Source organism: Psittacula echo (genome assembly GCF_963264785.1).
Source record: "Psittacula echo genome assembly, chromosome: 5".
NCBI classification, from domain to species: Eukaryota; Metazoa; Chordata; class Aves; order Psittaciformes; family Psittacidae; genus Psittacula; species Psittacula echo.
The window spans coordinates 15,219,227-15,236,392 of NC_137739.1; the positions used below are offsets into that span (position 1 = coordinate 15,219,227).

General features: G+C 39.8%; 1 protein-coding gene across 1 annotated transcript in view; it reads right to left on the reverse strand.

The window, feature by feature from the left end:
• GRIN2A (glutamate ionotropic receptor NMDA type subunit 2A) overlaps positions 1-17,166 on the reverse strand; it is a gene marked incomplete at both ends in the record, with an annotated part of 179,307 nt that overhangs the window by 20,717 nt on the left and 141,424 nt on the right. The window contains one exon of the mRNA XM_080618947.1: positions 13,165-13,325. Within this exon, the coding sequence (XP_080475073.1) occupies positions 13,165-13,325 (161 nt within the window). The remainder of the gene's footprint in view (positions 1-13,164; positions 13,326-17,166) is intronic.

Sequence of the window (17,166 nt, forward strand, 5' to 3'; positions counted from 1 at the left end):
CTCAACTCTTCCATCAGTAGGAGGTGAATTCCTAACATTCTAAGTTTTTAAGAACTTTCAGATAACTTTAAGCATTCTTTAATAGGACTTTCCAAAAACTGAGACAACAAAATCTGGGCAAGTCTGAAATTTGACCCTTCCCACGTTTGCAAAGCTGGCAGTGAGCGGGTCTGGAAGCAGACAAATCAGGCATTTGCACAGTGCGGCCAGCTGCTGGGGCTGCAGAGGATTTCCTTCCTTCTATGTCTATCTGGGAAAAGATACATCTGCTGTTTTGCTTTGCACTGATGGAAGAGCCAGGCTGTGTGTACAGCAGTGGCTGCTGGGCGCAGTAGCCCATCTCTGTCTTGTCATTCTCAAGGCAGGACTGGCAAGCCTGGATGTGTGTTCCACTCACCCCTTCCTTCTTTCTCTTCTTGTTCTGGCAAGCTCTAGCATCTTTGTCCTTGTGGCAGTAGATTTGTCTGTGTTAGACAGCTAAGAAGCTCTTCACTGGTTTGAGCACTGACCACTCTGCTATTTAAGTTATAGAAATGGAACAGCTTACAGTCACCAAGTACAACACCCCATATCAAGAAAGGCTCAAAGACTCTGGCAAACCATAGTCATGTAAAACGGAATCAATTAATTTGTCATTTCAGTGCAGCCACTTCAGGGGGCGAGAAGCTTTGCCACATTGTGTAGGTTTATATAAACTGCTAAGAATTATTAGAAAGATGAAAGAAAACTACAGAAACTGGAATGCAGCAAGAAACAAGATTTATAACTGCCATGAATTAGCCAAACGCATCAGGCATTTTTAATGAATGCAGAGGAACAGAACTACAGTGTTATGACTCATCTGAGCAACTGGAAGGTTTGTAAACTCCCTTGGAACTACTGCAATAATACTGGGTAGGAGAGAAAATAAACATTTTGGAATATTTATATGAGAGTACAAAGGCAAATGTCCTTCATTACCCAGCAAGCACAAAGAGGAAAGGGGTTAGGGAAAATTTTAGCTCACACAACATAGGAGGACATCAGGTGTTACAGAATTGCGAATTGTAATAGTTCTAAAAATACCCAAAAGTGCATTACTGAATGTAATAACTTGAAGTGGGAGATCTGTGAAAAACAGATGTGGACAGTGTTGTACCTAAATATTTATGAGAAACCAAGAAGCATAACATCTGAGAAATCAGAAGAGCTACTGCAAAAAAAACATTATCTAAAGTGTTGCTGTACACATTCAAAAATGTCTGTGTAAAGAAAATTAGAGGAAAAGCTGAAATGCTTCCCTATAGTTTCCCCCATCTTTTTATTGGCTCATACTTATCATCAAATTCCTATGACCAAAATAGAAAAGCAGGGTTAGGAAAATGGTCCTTTATTAGTCACTGTTTCTTCCTCCACAACAGAAGTATGGCTCACTTAGAAAGTATTACTTTGCTTTCTTAGCCAACTACATGACACTCCAGCAAGTTTGTTTTCTTGATGGAACAACAGGGAAAATGGCAGTCTGCTCAGTAGTCTGGAGAAACAGTAATGCAGCACACCAGAAATTCATCTTTTTCAGTTACTTTGTGTCCTGCTATGACATATGCCATAGAATTCAGAAAATGAGAGGGATGCTTTAATGCAGTCCTCTTTATTCACGTTCTTCTATTTTCCTGTCAAGCACTGCAATCTATGGAACAAATAATGCTGTGTTTTGACTGAGGATCAGAGAAACTGGAGCATGACTGAAGTCACTTTCTAGTTTTCAACTACCACAGTAAATCCAAACATAGAATATCTACAACAGAAGTAATTTCTTGCTAAAGTGGGTACCATGTAGGGCAGTGTTCATCTGCCAGATCCAGGACATTAACATCAGAATCAGTTTCTCTCACTCTTACTTCTTTCTGTTTTCTAACACCCCAAAGAGGTTCTTTTCATGGCCAGACAAAAGCTGTCTGTTACTACTAACACAGATTTGACTTACACAAAACCAGAACCCATGTATACGTGAATTGTACCATCACAGCAGTTTGTTTGCACTTCATTTTACTGTAAACAGCTGTATCACAATGATTTTTCAGCATTATCTTTAATGAAAAGAACTTCGAACCCAAATAGGCACCTTCTGGGTCTTATTCTGAAAAAATTAAAACTGAATTACATATGTAAGAATAATTATTCATTATAAACTATGTACATTTTATTCTGAGAAAGACAGTTAATGAAATCAGATCTATTTTTGAAATTTGCCTAGGTGACATAAAAACCTAAAAGATGCTCTTCCTCAAAGTTGTTGTAAATAAATGAAAAAGAGACTATGAAGACACACCAAGTGTCATACCTGTTGTGTCTTTTGAAAGCACAGTATCTGAAATTACTGTCTTTTAACAAATACCAGGCTGCAAGTTAATCCTCAAACAATACTTTTAACACCACCTTCACCCTCCCCTCTTTACCCTCATCCCCTCCATCCAAAACACTTTTACCTATTAAAGCTTTATACCCTAAGCATAATTTTGGAAAGTCACAGCTTATTTTCAAAGTATTCTACAAAAACCAGCTACTTTTCAGCTTTTTAGCTTTTTAGTCTGCAGAATAGATGCCTTATATGACCCTTAAAATAGCATTTATAGCCTGATATTAGGCAAAAAAAGTGACATCCACTTAAGGGTGAATTAAACATAAGCATATGTTTTAAGATCATCAATACCATTGTTGGGAAGGCAGCAAGTGCAAAACTACTGGCTTTAAAATGTGACAGATTTACACTACAGATTTATAGATGTATTAAAAATTCAATAATTTACCTTTTATCCCTTCTTTTGCACAGAAGGGATAAAAGAAAGTATGTCAAGAGTGCACAATGCGAGGCACGATGTCATTTGTGTGTCTCAAACTCTATCCAGGGGATCTAATGCCAAAAGGTCACTATGGGATGCTGCAACAATCAAAGGGAAAGAAGGCTGCTCTGAAGAGAAGACTTCACTGGAAGTGCTCTGAAGTGACACTTTGCTATTGCTGCAGCAAGAGTAACAGATATTTAACCTTCAGCATGAAGGACTGATGACTTAATTTACTTGGGTTTGAGTAAAATGCATTTACAGTTATCTGATGGCACTTGATCTCCAGCAGTGACTTTATCTTTTAGCACATGTTCAAATAGCTCCACACAGACCTTACTTTCAAACACACTGGGTGGATTTCTTGACATCTTGACATTGCCAATTCATTAGGGGAAAAATTTAACAGCCACCCCCCTGCAACAACACAGGCTGGCATAGTTGAACTCATGTAAATGATGAACTCATTAGCAGGAAATGTGCTTTCACCTTTTCTCCCAGCTCAAATTGTCCTCACCTCAATCTTCACACAGAAAATGTAGACACAGAATGTGAAAGAGCAAGCCCTGACAGACATTAACACCATTGTCAGAGATTGTGGAGGCTTCACCTCACCTGTCAGGGCAATCTCAGGCTGACAGAAGAGCTGCTGTCAACCTTCCTGCATCATTTGGTTGTGGTTACCTGAGTGGGTATGTTCATCCTCCCCACCTCCCTGAGCTCCAATCCACCACCCCTCTGACTACCCACCTTCCCAGTCCCTGTAACCTTTCCCTTAGCAACAAACTAATGGAAAATTTAGTGTGCCTTTTATGATTAATTCATTCAACAGAATGGCATTCTACTTCAGGTCTCAGAAGCAAAGCAATGAAGCACATGCAAAGACTCAGTTTATCAAAACACAACATATGAAAAGTCAATATAAGGGGGGGAAGGTATTTTTAGAGTAAAGGTTTTGTCCCAGTTACAATAGCATAATGAAGGATAAATTCAACTTCACCAAGTTCACCAAGCACCTGATCTCACCCCCAAATCAAATGAATACTAAGACTTAGAATATCTTCTTCTCAAAAGAAGAGAGGTTATTTCCAGGTACTCTGGCATATTTAAAGACATAGGATAGACAACTGCATTACCTAAAAAAATGGTAATACAGACACAGCAGACAGCCATTTGTTGATTTTGGGTTGGTTTTTTGGGGGGTTGGGTTGTTTTGGTTTTTTCCACAAAAAAAATATATAAGAACACTCAGGTACTGAGTAAGGGAACTAGAAATAAATTACTTTAAACCATTTTTTTCCTAGAGGCAAGTTCCTCTAGATCAGCTGAACATCAGAGAAAAAGGCTTTCTTTATTTCCTAAAAATGCAGCACATCTATCTTATTTCCATTAAGAATATCAAGAATGTGAGAATAACTGCATTTCCTGAACGCATGGCAAGTGACAGGGAAACAGGGACCAGCATCAGAAAAAAAACAATGCCAGAAAATCCTGCCACCAATGGAAATGCCACAGGAAGTCTTTCTCTGTGCTGCCAGCTTGGTGGCACTTCATAGTCCAAACCCTGCACTCTGTTCTCTGCAGCAGTAACTCTAGCAGGAGAAGCAGGAAAGCCACACTGATTCAGGCACTCATTTCTTTTAAGCTACTAGACTTCAGAATTGATACTTTAGTGAACAGATCCTCTAAAAAATGCACCTAGATAGAACAGCAAATGTAAATGTTTTCATATCTCTGCAGTCTTTTGGCACAAATAACAATTGCTCAGTTGCAAACCAGCTTTCCAATTCCTAGCTTGGGTGACTACAGTTGTAACACCAACTGAAAGTCATTCCCCTCAGAGTGCAATACCAAAATGAATATTAGAATGATCACCGAAATGAATATTAGATTGAAGTCCAAAAGAAAGCTTCATAATGTAAATTGAAATTAAGTTACTCCAGCCATCTGCTGTCAAACTAAATTAAGCTATTGATTGCAGAAATTGCCTGAACCCAGTCGACCAGGAGAGAATGTACTGAATGGGCCAAACTGTTTAGCAGAGATTTTTGGGGTTTTTTACAGAATGTCAGGAAGAAAATTGCTACTCACACTGTTAACTCCTGCAGATGGCTTTTAGGAAAATGTATTTGTACGATAATTTAGTACTTACGGTCAAAATGTACAGGGATAAATAGACATTCTGCAGCACCAGGCAGCTCTCCTAGGTAGTTTTGGATCTCTGTTCAGTGCTGCTTGACTTACAAGTTTCCCCAGAGGTATACATGGTTAGGAACACCTATGTATGGGCAGTAGATCCTCACCGGCTTAGACTTGGGCCCAGATGATCTATGACACTAGCAAACAATAAATGCTTAAGGAGGAATAAAAGAAACAAATCATGTATGGATGGTACTGTCCCAAAATACATGTTCTTGGCTTCAGATGAATGGGTATTTCATGAACTGTATTAAGCCCCATGATGTTTAACAGCTCCCAGATTATTCACATTCCACCAATTCCTTCTTTTTCTTTCTGAGCTTGCTTGTTTTGGTATTCACAACAGCTCCAGAAAGTAACTATGCCAATTCAACTCCACAACTGCAATATTCTATCCATCACTACGAAACTTTGCAAAGGTCTGATGCCAAAGAGGGAAAAGACAGAGAAAGACACTAAGACAGGGAGGAGAGAGCAAAGATTGACTGATACTCACTTTTGCTTAAACAAGCAAACAACCTTAAGTGGTCTAAAGCTGTGATTATTTCAACCTACCAGCACTAAAGAGAACTACAGAACAACAACTTCTGAAAGTATTTTAACATCTCCATTTCCACTCCAGCTACAAAGCAGAAAATATGGAGGCATAAAATCCATATACGGTTTACAGCCAAAGTTGCCTGAACTCATCAGTGCTTAAGATGTGCCTAGCTCAGACGCAGATTTCATGTGACTGAGAAAAACAAAGTTCAGTTCAACTTCTTTCTGAGGAGTTCCCAGGGTCATTTCTCTCAGCTCTACTGAATTATTTGTCTTTCAGAGCAGCTGCAGAAACAGATGCTCTGAAGCATCAGCCTCCAAACATGTCCAAATATTCTATCCAGAAAAATGGCCTAGAGGGTGATTATGTATGGAAGCAGGACAATCTAGGAGCTAGTTAAGTCGGTCCTTTAAGTTATTTTATACTACTGGCCATTTTTTATATGTACAATTGACAGTGAATTATCTGAAATATTAATTTCTTATTTTAGGTCACACATTCATGTTTAGGATTTATCACCCCTTAAAGGAATGATCACCTGGCATAACAATTTGCCCTTTTCAAGGTCAAAAATATTTATAATAATATCCTGTAGATAGGATGAAAATATGAAGTAATTTTCCTAAATATTTCTCGTTAAAGAAAGAACATTTAGCAATAAAAGTTGGGTTCATTATTCAGTAGTGAAAAAATGAAAAACAGGGGCCAATTCCTGTCTGAGTTTTGAGTTTTGTTGTAGTTACAACAGATGTGGACTCAGGAAAGCAGTTTTCCAACCACATGTGAATAAACAAGATTCCGATTCAGTAGTTTAAAGTGGTGAATTTTGAGTACCCCATAAGATCTCTAAGGCTTCCATACTTTGAAAGAGCAGACCATCATTCTCTCTTCATTAGGATCAGTACATACATTAGCTGCAGGCTGCTGTTCCAATGACATCTTAAAAAAGTGACTGGAGCAAGGCTCTCTCATCTAAAACCTGGTTATTTCAGTTGCTGCATTTGATTTTTTAATCCTGTTTTTGAAGCCTGCAAAAAACACAAATCCCAGGCAGGTTCAGAATAGAGAGCTTAGATGAGCAGGCCGTGAGAAAGCATGAGAAAACATCATGTTTTGGAATGATACTGGGTATTTAAGGATTTGATACATTCTTTTAAAATTGGGTTGCATAAAGGAGTGCTTGTGCTAAAGCTGTGTACAGCGCAGTTTCTCTCTTTACCTATCATACCAGGCATCCAGGAGGGTTGCAAACGATAAGTTACTGCAGTCTACAGATCTCTCCTGCTGCCCACCAACCTTTTCCTTGATCCCTCAGATACGATTCAGATTCAACCATTTCTGGCAATCCCTTAAAAATCTGGTAAAAGAATTGCTCTATGTACTGCAACGTCAAATGTCTAAGAAAAGAGTGAATATTCTCAATTACAGATACTGTAATGTGTTGTCAACCAGTCAAAACCTGTTGACCCACTAGATGAAAAGTTTAAATATTTCCGTCTGCTGACCATTTCTTTGAGTTGGGGTTGCAAGCTGTTATCATCTGCCCACCAGAATGATGAAGAATTTGCGCTTTTTCTGAAAAATTAAACTAGATCCTTTTTCTCTCAAACAGGTAATTTCTCTTAGATCTTCCCCTTCTCTTTTTAGGTGAAAAGGTATGAACCACAGAAAGAATAGAAACTGGGAAGATTGTCCTTTGATGGCTATTTTGATCATATTTTTTCTGTAAAAAATAAATTTTAAATACTGCAAAAACTTGACACTGCTTTTGCATCCAAGTGGAGATGTCAGCTGGCTGCCTAGAAGACAAGTTGGGTTTGTTTTCACTTTGGGCACACCACCATTTTAATTGACAGCTCTAATTAACAGAAGGACCTGCTGGGCACAAGTGATCTGTGTTAACAGCAGACAGAAATGGAGATGTCTGCCTCCTAGTTGTGCCTGTGCCCCACTGCAGAAAATGCCAGCACAGCCTCTGATCAGGTCCTATCTGTTCAGCAGATAACAGACTGTGCAAAGCTGTGACTTGGATACAATTTATAAGCACTGCAAACACAACAAAAATCCAATTCAGGCCAGCAAACTGAGAGGCTGAGGGGTAAAAGGGCATCAGAGCCTCCTAGGGGTATCTCTTCCACTTTCTCTTCTTAGTACCACTGGCATCTAAAAAAATAATAATCATAGCATTGTTTTCACAGGGGAGAGTGTGCTTGTGGGGAGGAAACAGCTCCTCATGCCATTCACACTGTACATTTAGATCCTTTCAGGTGTTTCTTCCAGCATTATTATTTATCATTATAAGATGCTGAGGAACAGAATACTCTCCTGTTCTTATCAAAGTGACTAGCAGCTCAGGACAGGCCTGCAGGCCAATAGCATCTTCCCAGGGGACAGCTCAAATGTGATACTCTGCTGCATCAGGCCTGTGAGGCTCTGGCAGCGCATGGCTCGATCACCACAGCATTCCTTCCAAGCAGCTTTGCATTTCTGCCACTATAGCACAGATGACTAGGGAACAAGGTATTAAACTTGACGGGTTTAAACCACCCAGCACAGCAATCTGTAATAGGAAGGCAGATGGAGCCCCGAGTAAACTTTAGCAGCCTATCCCTAAATATATAGGCACGGCTGTGGCTGTAAATAAAACCTGAAAACCTGCTCACAGCAGCGAGGGGGTCTGCAGCTGTACAAGGGGCGGCTTGCCCATAGAACACAAGGGATCCATCATTACTCAGGTTTCCTAGAAAGGAAGTGACAGGCAATCAGCAAGTGAAAGTCTCCCATTTTCTCTATAGTAAGAAGAGCCTCTCCCAGTTACATTTTCTAATTTCAGCTATTAGCAGTTAAATCCCAGACAATACTTCAGGGTACATAAACTGGGGCAAAAGTGGGAACATGAACTGTATTTCAGGTTTACTGCCACTGCATTTTCTCACTGTGACAGTTTTGCAGCAGAACACTTGTACACAGAGAAACACTACAGGGAAGCTCAACAGCTATGAGCTGACACAACTCACATCCAGGAATTACAACAGGTAACAGTGTTTTGCTTGCAGAAAAATGGCATTCTTTATCTAGAGCCCCTTCTGGAAAAATAGAACAAGGCAAAGAGAAGAAAACAAACCCAAACAGCCACTGTAAAAATTAACTACGTCCTATCCAGAGACTTAACTCTCTTTTCAAGAAGCAAAATCAACAGATCTGTGTCTCTGGAATAGAGTGTTCTAGAAATGTAGCTTAATTAAACACAGCATAGACAGAAATGCTCGCAATGCATTTTTAGAGCTTTATTTGACCAATAAACATCTAAAGAACAGAGAGGAGCCACTACAGCTCTAACACAGCTGGACTTCAACCACCAAGAATGCAATAGCTAATATCTTACAGTCTTGTCTTAATAATGCTCAGGAAAATAACTGCCATTTCTGTTTTCATTAAGGAAAAGGAACAAAATGCTCTGGAGAACTCCTGAGCTGCTCAGTCCTGCCTAAAGAGTGATTTGAAGCTCCTCAGGTAGCACAGCACATATGGTTCAGCTGATCCCTTACATGAGTGAAATTTAGGGAAAAAAAAGTACATTGTTTGCCAAGCTTGTAAGATTGTGCTTACTTACAGTACTAAATTGCATTGAAGAAGTGACAATATTTTGCTATTTTGAAAATGATGAAGTAGCACTTCAATAACAACCCTAATTTTGCTCCCTTTTAAGAGGCCTGATTGCAAACCGATATCTTTAATCAATAAATACAAAGTTCTCCTGTTGTTCGAATGGTGCCTCAGTAGCTCTCTTGAGAACTGTATGTGTGAATCTCAGAAATAAGATACTATTGACATGAGGTAGATATTACTGAGACTTTAAGATACTTATTTTTTTATATTTTCAGAAACAAAGATTGATTTCTTATCAGAAGGTGAAAGACAATATAGCTGATAAATCTGCCTTCACTACTGACAGCAACAAGCTTTCATGAGTAAGCTGCAATGAACCTCACCATGGGGATTCACCTGAAGGAGTAGGTATAATGTCAATGTCAGTCTAAAGCAGAAATCTCTTTTCCATTTTCATTTGCAGCATTACCTAGTTCATTCCTTTCTAGAATGACCTCACACACTTTTGATGCGAATCAAACAAGACAGGTCCAAGACTACTGCCCAGGTAGTGAAGTTATTTGTTCTAATTAAAAAAAAGCCAACAACAAAAGAAAACAAACCCAAAAGCAGATGCTTTCCTTCTAAGTTAATTTTTGAAACAGTATTAGCTTCACCTCTCAAAAATAGGAGGAGGCTGGGTATCTTGTTCAAGGCAACAAGATCTGTGCACACTCATCTCTACATGTACAGCACAAAACCTATCTAACCCATACACCAGACCAGGAAATTAAGGCAGGAACATAATTTATTTTATACACATTACTATCTGCCCTTGAGGTTTTTCCTGTGCATGTTCACAACTGGACTGAAGCAGCTGATTTTTTGCTTCTTGTGAGAAGCAAGATAAAAACCAATTTTGTTTTTTACCTTGTTTTCAGAATGAAGAAAAGGACACATGCGTGTCTCAAGAACAACAAAGCTCTTAGAGAAATGTGTGCGTCTGAAGCTTTATGTTTGTCTCCTTCCCACTTTCTCCTTCCAGTTCAACTCAATAACAACTCTACGTAAACATGATGGTCTCAAAGTTCAAGATATTCCAGATACATGTCAAGAGCCTAACGTTAATTAAAGCTGACTGAAAGATGTAAGAATTTGAGATACAGCACAACCAGACTGATCAGTGACAAGAGACTACCTGATAGTTTCATTCTATTTAGATCAGATGCCACATGTGCAGCATTATTCAGTGATTAAGCATTGCCTGATTGCTGGCATTTTTTTGTTCTATCTTAAAATTAGAATCAAACACTATATAAAAGGAATTAAAATGGACTAAATTTTATGTCTTCAATTAAACAAAAGTAGTTTTAAAAGTGGGACTAGAAATACATGCAGGTTATACAAACATTCTTTAGGAATAGGACAGATACTATTTGTTTTGACTCACAGCAGCAGCTATCAACCAGACAATTTTTATAAGTCCTGCCCAGGTCTATACTCTATGACTCTATAATTACTAGGTTGTTCATCTTCCAAAAGCTGTGCTGAAGCAGCAAGCGTTACCACATGTAAGAAAAATGACTTCTTGTATGCTACCAATGATGAGGATGAAAAAAAAAAGGTACAGGAATAGCTTTGAGCAGAGATAAAGATGAAAACAGCCAAAATAGTTCTAAGAAGGTAAGCAGAAAACATGCATACTGTAGAGAAAAACAGAAATTATATATTTGCTCAGAAGCAGTTTGAGGAAGCAGAGATAAGTCATCCTCAAAATGCTCCATGAGGCAACGCATTAAAAATAATGGGATCAAGCAAAGTAGGGAAGCTGAAAGCTTGATCAAGTCTGGGTAAGTATGAAACGGCAAACTTTACACAATCCTGTCAAATAATTCCTGAGAAAGGAAGAAGATACAACATAGGAATACAAAAAATGAGGAAAGAGTTATGTATACTGAGTAACAGAACAGTAAATTTGGTAGAAAAGTGAAAAATTCTGGTTTTGAAGGATCTAAGTCTAAAAGCAGCTGATGGCATGCTGTTTAATCCTTCTGTAGGTGCCAGAAGACAAAATGCTACGGAGCGCAGCTGTATGTAGCTGTTACTTATATTGATCTGGAAAGCACCGCACATGGCAGCTTATTTGCACCATCTGCTACAGAAATGTCAGTCAAGGGGAGCAAGGTAGACACCCGGGGTGTCCACTCTGAGAAATCACTTAGAAGAGAAAAGGAACACCAGCACAGGAAAAAGAAAACCTATAAAAAATGAATAGGCTATGCTGTCAAAAGGACTGAAGCTTTTGAGGAAGAGCAGCAGCTGGCACAAGAGCAGCCAGCCTGAGTTTTAGTGAATGTCCTGAACTCCCCTGCAGTCAGGTAGCACACCCTCCACGCCCACCATTTTCATGCTTAAGTGTCTGACAGGTGGCACAATTTTAAAGCTAACAGCAATACTTCAGGACTTCCAGTAGCACAAATGGTTGGTGAAAAGAACAAGGAATATACATTGTCTAAATAAATCCATCCAACTGAACAAGCCCTAAAATGGTTGAAATTAAGGACAGCTTCTTTAAAAGTTCACAGCAGGAATGGTAGCATTCAGCTGACTATCTATAATGCATAATTCAGCTGTCACCCAGGAAACGTGACTTGCACAGCCTTGGTCAGAACAAGAGCTCTGCCTCCGGTTTGGAAGACCTGGGTGTGATTCATCTCACGTTATGTTACATGTCTATCTCAGGGTGGGACAAACCATGCTTGAGAACTGCCAGTTGAGGATGCTTTGAGCAATGATGACAGTCCAGACAATGTAGATTCAGCAGAGCAAGAAACAATAGGAAGTATTACTTTTCAAAGAGAACCTGCACTCTAAGGAAAGATTCAGGGACACAAATGTGTTACAATCTCCTACATGCTTGGCAGAAGGAGAGTGAAAATTAAAAGGACAAGCAGTTCCTCAAAAAAGACGAAAACTAACGCTTAATTTGGTATAGGAAGAACTATGTCCTGTGCTCACCATAAATAATAGAAGGTGAGATGTGCCTTGAAACAGCCACTAGAGTAGATGGACTGAAATCCACTGTGAGTAACCTGGCATTCTCACTTTGAAATAAAACAAACCTGAACTATCTATATTGATAAATTATGATTATTGTAATGCAGTATTATTAACAAAAATACACATGCTATTATCAAGCCTGCATGTTGAGAAAAAATTACCAGAGCTAACACATTCCTGTCACACAGATGAATACCGATACAAGTAGAGTTACTCATACCTTCTGAGGATTAAGAATGAGAATTCCTTCTCTGTCTAACTAGGCAGAATGGGCTACTTAGAGAAAAGGATGGATGGCACTCAAATCTAAATCTCAGATCTTAACGAAGAAAGACAATAATATTTGCCAGAATATTTCCCAGAAGCAGGCATTAGACTGCATTTGAGACTATCTCACCTCAACAGCTTTTACAAAGATCAAAGTCAATATTTCAGATGTCACACTAAATGTAGAGGGTCATGCTAATTGAAGGAGGGAAGAAAATATAAGAGTGGGCCTAAAAGCACACCAAAGAGATGGGAGATTGTAAAGAAATAACAAGTAATTGCACACTGGCCAGACAAACAAGCTTTGTCAGAAATTCACCTTGAGAAAGCACATTCCTATGAGAGAGTTCTGTAAAAATGAGGGACTGTACAAAACATCACGGTCTGAGTTGAGCCCCCACGCAAGTCAAGGCCTATCTGTATCATCTCTCTTCAAATCTGAGATGAATTCTGCCCTTTGAATCTATCTGACATAGGACATTGAAGCTTCCATGCAATTTTAAATTAGTCATACAAATCACAGGCAATCACTGTCCTTACTGGTAGCTATACAGTGCATGCACAGAGCCATGTACTACACAGCGTGCTTGACATCAGTCTGTTCAGTATCACTGTAAGTACAGATCAATATTCCTCAGTTTCTGCAAAGTCAATAGTATTCTTTAAAATCCATGGGAAAAAGCTCACCCTGTTTTCAAGCTGACCAAGGCATCTTCCACTCCTTTCTGATTGTACTTCGTCATGTAAAGGTGCATATCGGGGTAGTTGTTTCTGATATTCCTCTCTGTGCTTCCATTTGGGACTGTTCCAAATCGGAAAGGAGGTGAATAATCATGTGGCCTTTGAAACTAGAGAGAAAAGAGAAAAGCAAAATGCTTCAGGCATTCAAAATGTGAAGAAAGGCAACTTCAGGTTGAAAAAAAAAATCAAGAAAAAAACCCAGACTGGCCACCTCAAGTTTCATCTACGCAAATGCTGTGGTCTAATTCAGCTCTCTTATACCAGAAACTGTATCTTCACACCGACTGAACTTCCAGAAACATTTACATCCAAAGTAAAACCAGCTTAATTTTGCCACTTTAATGTGAACTTCTCCCATGCATTGTAATACGTCAGGACAGCAGAAACTGAAGCAGGGACATGTTGGAAGATGTTCCTTATCTGTCACCATCTCCCTCGAGAACACAAACTACAAGCAGACACACTGGTAAACAGCAATCAAAAGAAAACAGGATTTTGTTGATAGTCATTTCACACTATCTCAGTTGTGGCACTGGGGGTCCCACACAAAGAAGGCAAAAGGATCATTTGTGCTACTTGAGCCTGAGGAATTGCCAGAGTATGGTTCCAAGTGGTTTGGGGTTTGATTTAACGTTCGAAAGAGCCTGAGGATGTCCACAATTAGGATTAAAGACATAAAGCAGTTGTAGTTCACCATGAGGTTTGCTAAACCAGAATGCCAAAAAGGCAGTGTACTTCAAGCTCTGATGATGAAGTGGCTTTTATACATGCAAGACCTGAGTGTTGGTTGCTGTTTTACAACAAAACTCTGATGCCTTACATCCTATATTCCAGTCATATTTTTTCAATCAAATGCTGATTATTCCCACCCTGTTAATCAAGGATTGGGGAATGAGTCACACAAAGGTCCATGCTAGAAGTGAAAGGATCATTTGTTTCAAAGGGCTTGATGCAAATTAATGCAAAAGTAGTGATTTCAGGTTGGGAGGGACTTCAGGATATCTCTGATCCCAACTGCTGTTTAATGTGGGTTCAGCATAGGGTTCATATCTTGCTGCTCAGGACTTTCTCCAGTCAGGTCTGGATATGCTCAAGACATGGGCCCATGCGAACCTCATGAGGTTCAACAAGGCCAAGTGCAGGGTCCTGCCCCTGGGTTGGGGCAACCCCTGGTATCAGCACAGGCTGGGAGGATGAATGGGTTGGGAGCAGCCCTGACGAGAAGGATTTGGGGTGTTGGGTGAGGAGACGCTCTCCGTGACCCAGCTTCAGTGAGCGCTTGAGCCCAGGACCCTCCTGTGTGCTGGGCTGCACCCCCAGAGTGTGAGCAGCAGCTCAGGGAGGGGATCCTGCCCCTCTGCTGTGCTCTGGGGAGACCTGAGAGCAGCTCCAGTGCCTAAAGGGGCTGCAGGGACCTGGAGAGGGGCTTTGGACAAGGGCCTGTAGGGACAGAACAAGGGGAATGGCTTTAACCTGCCAGAGGGGAGATTCAAACTAGATACAAAGAAGACATTTTTTATAATGAGAGTGATGAAACCAGGTACCCTGGAGAGGTGATAAATGCCCCATCCCTGGGAGTGTTCAAGGCCAGGTTGGACAGAGCATTGGGTGACAGGGTCTGAAGTGAGGCATCTCTGCCCATGGCAGGGGGGTTGAAACTAGATGATCTTAAGGTCCTTTCCAACTCTAACTGTTCTGAGGCACTCCTCCTGGGGGGTGCAGGGGATCCCAGGAAGCTTGTATGCAGGGAGGGACAGGGTTAAGATCTACCTTTCCTTCCACTGCCATGATTCAAGGGAATAAAAGTTCCTGCATGTTCCCCAGGGGCTCAGCAGCTACATCATTTGACATGAAAAGGGCTTCTGGAGCTCTCACACCTATAATCCTAGTCTCTATTTCTTCCTACAATTTAAAACTACAGACCATTTGCTTGTGGACATATAGGTTTATCCTACAATTTTTGCCTCTATCTCACTATTGCATCAGCACAAACAGGCCAGGTAATATCTGCAAAGGTATTGCAATAGCTCAGGGAACACTCAGCTTTCAGATTTGGAAATCAGTCAGATTATCTCACATAAACCTTTGCCAACAGACCTAAAAAATTTATATGCATCTTTTCGATATCTCCCTTTAAATGCCAAGTGACACTTTAGGATTAAACTAAAATGTCTCTTTAAGAAAGAATTTAAAAAGGCCACTCAAATTAGAGGAACCACTGGCTAAATGAGGAAATTCAGTTGAGCATTGACAAAAGCAGTCACTCATGAATCCCATGGTAAAGTGCATTCTGGCTTTACTGATGAAGTTAGAAGAGAAATCTAAATACCCTGTGCTGCAAGAGACAGCTAATATTTATACAGCTGCTGCTTCCTTTGGGCTACATATGTAAAACTTCTCTTTTTAACGTTTGGTCCCAGGGCACCAAGAATTCCCAGGATCCAGTGCCAATCTGCAAAGAGACTACAAATAGGCTTACACAAAAAATGGGAGTATTTTCAATTCCACCAAACCTTGACTGTGAAATTATTGCTGCAACAATATTTTCATGTTACAGAACTACAATTAAATGCTGCATTTTAATTAAGCATATTTTGACAAAGCATAAAGGAATGAACTCTATTTTTCTCTGTTTGTTTAGCTAACAGATGTCTTACTTTCCTCATTTCCCCCTTTCACAACTTTACTGTTTAAATTACTACTTTGCCTCTACTTTACACATACTAATTGACCTCTGCACTAAAATTACACTGTATGCTAGTCATGGTTCTTAGTCTATATTTGCTCTCTCCTTTTTTGAGTTTATTATGCAGCACTGAAACAAACCCTGCTCTTAAATATATGTCCAGATGTAGCTTGCTATTAACTTTATTTAAATCTATAGATAATGAATCCCCAATGTAATAAGATGGCTTCCAGAGTCTCCTAGTATTTGTATCACATTTACTAGTCAACAGAACTGGAAAAAATCAACTAAAGAAACAACACTGATTTCCAGACCTGTAAAAACTGCTGCTGCTCATCCAGCTGGCATTTTTTGGAAATGGAGCTGTGGTGTGCATTCTGCAAGCTCAGTTCCTAGGCAGGAACTGGGAGAACAGGGAGATTAAGGTGCAGTATCCTAGTAACTTAGAAATGGACTTTGGTTCTCAATAGTTTCACTTTTCAGGAACATCCAGATGAGTCTAAGATGTTGGGAGGCATTTCCTCCCGTAAGAAAAGTTGAAGGGATTGAGGTATCTGTCACAAATTATACATTCATGGAAACTAAAAATAGTTCTGCAGGAAAGCAGAGATTAATGAAAGGACCAGTTCATTCAAAGATCATAGGGAGAACAAGCAGATAAATAATTCCAAACACCATCCACAGTCTGGAATTTCTTGGCGCAAGACACCCAAGAAATGAATTTTAAGTCACAGGAGAGAATTTTTTTGAAACAATTCTCTGCTACTACTGCCTGCTCACAGACTACTTGTAAAGAAGGAAAAAAGGGGTTAAAATCTTTTTACTTACACTGCGCTTGTGTCTAAGGTGTCTGAAGTTCTCATCAATAACTCTAAACTTATATTCTATGAACTGACATGTCCTGGAGAAGCACATAGGCTCTGTGACTGCAGTGAAGGGCTACGTGGCAGGCACAGAACAAGAAAGAAAAAAGGATCAACTCTCTACATGGTTTCATTTTCCCTTAAGCTCCATGATGGGAAATAAGAGGCATCATGTCTGCTAGGAAGCGATTTTGCTTCCTAGACATTTTCTGAAATGCTAAGTTTAAAAAAAACATTAAATATCCTTAAACTGTATGCACACCCCCCTGCTGGAGAGATCTGCTGTTATTAGACTGACCCATTAGTGTTTTCCCCATGCTCTGCCGGCTGCTAGAATTGTTGCGCATGGCAACAAAGCTCCAAAACAATTAAAAACCACTCCAGTTAACAAAACTCAGC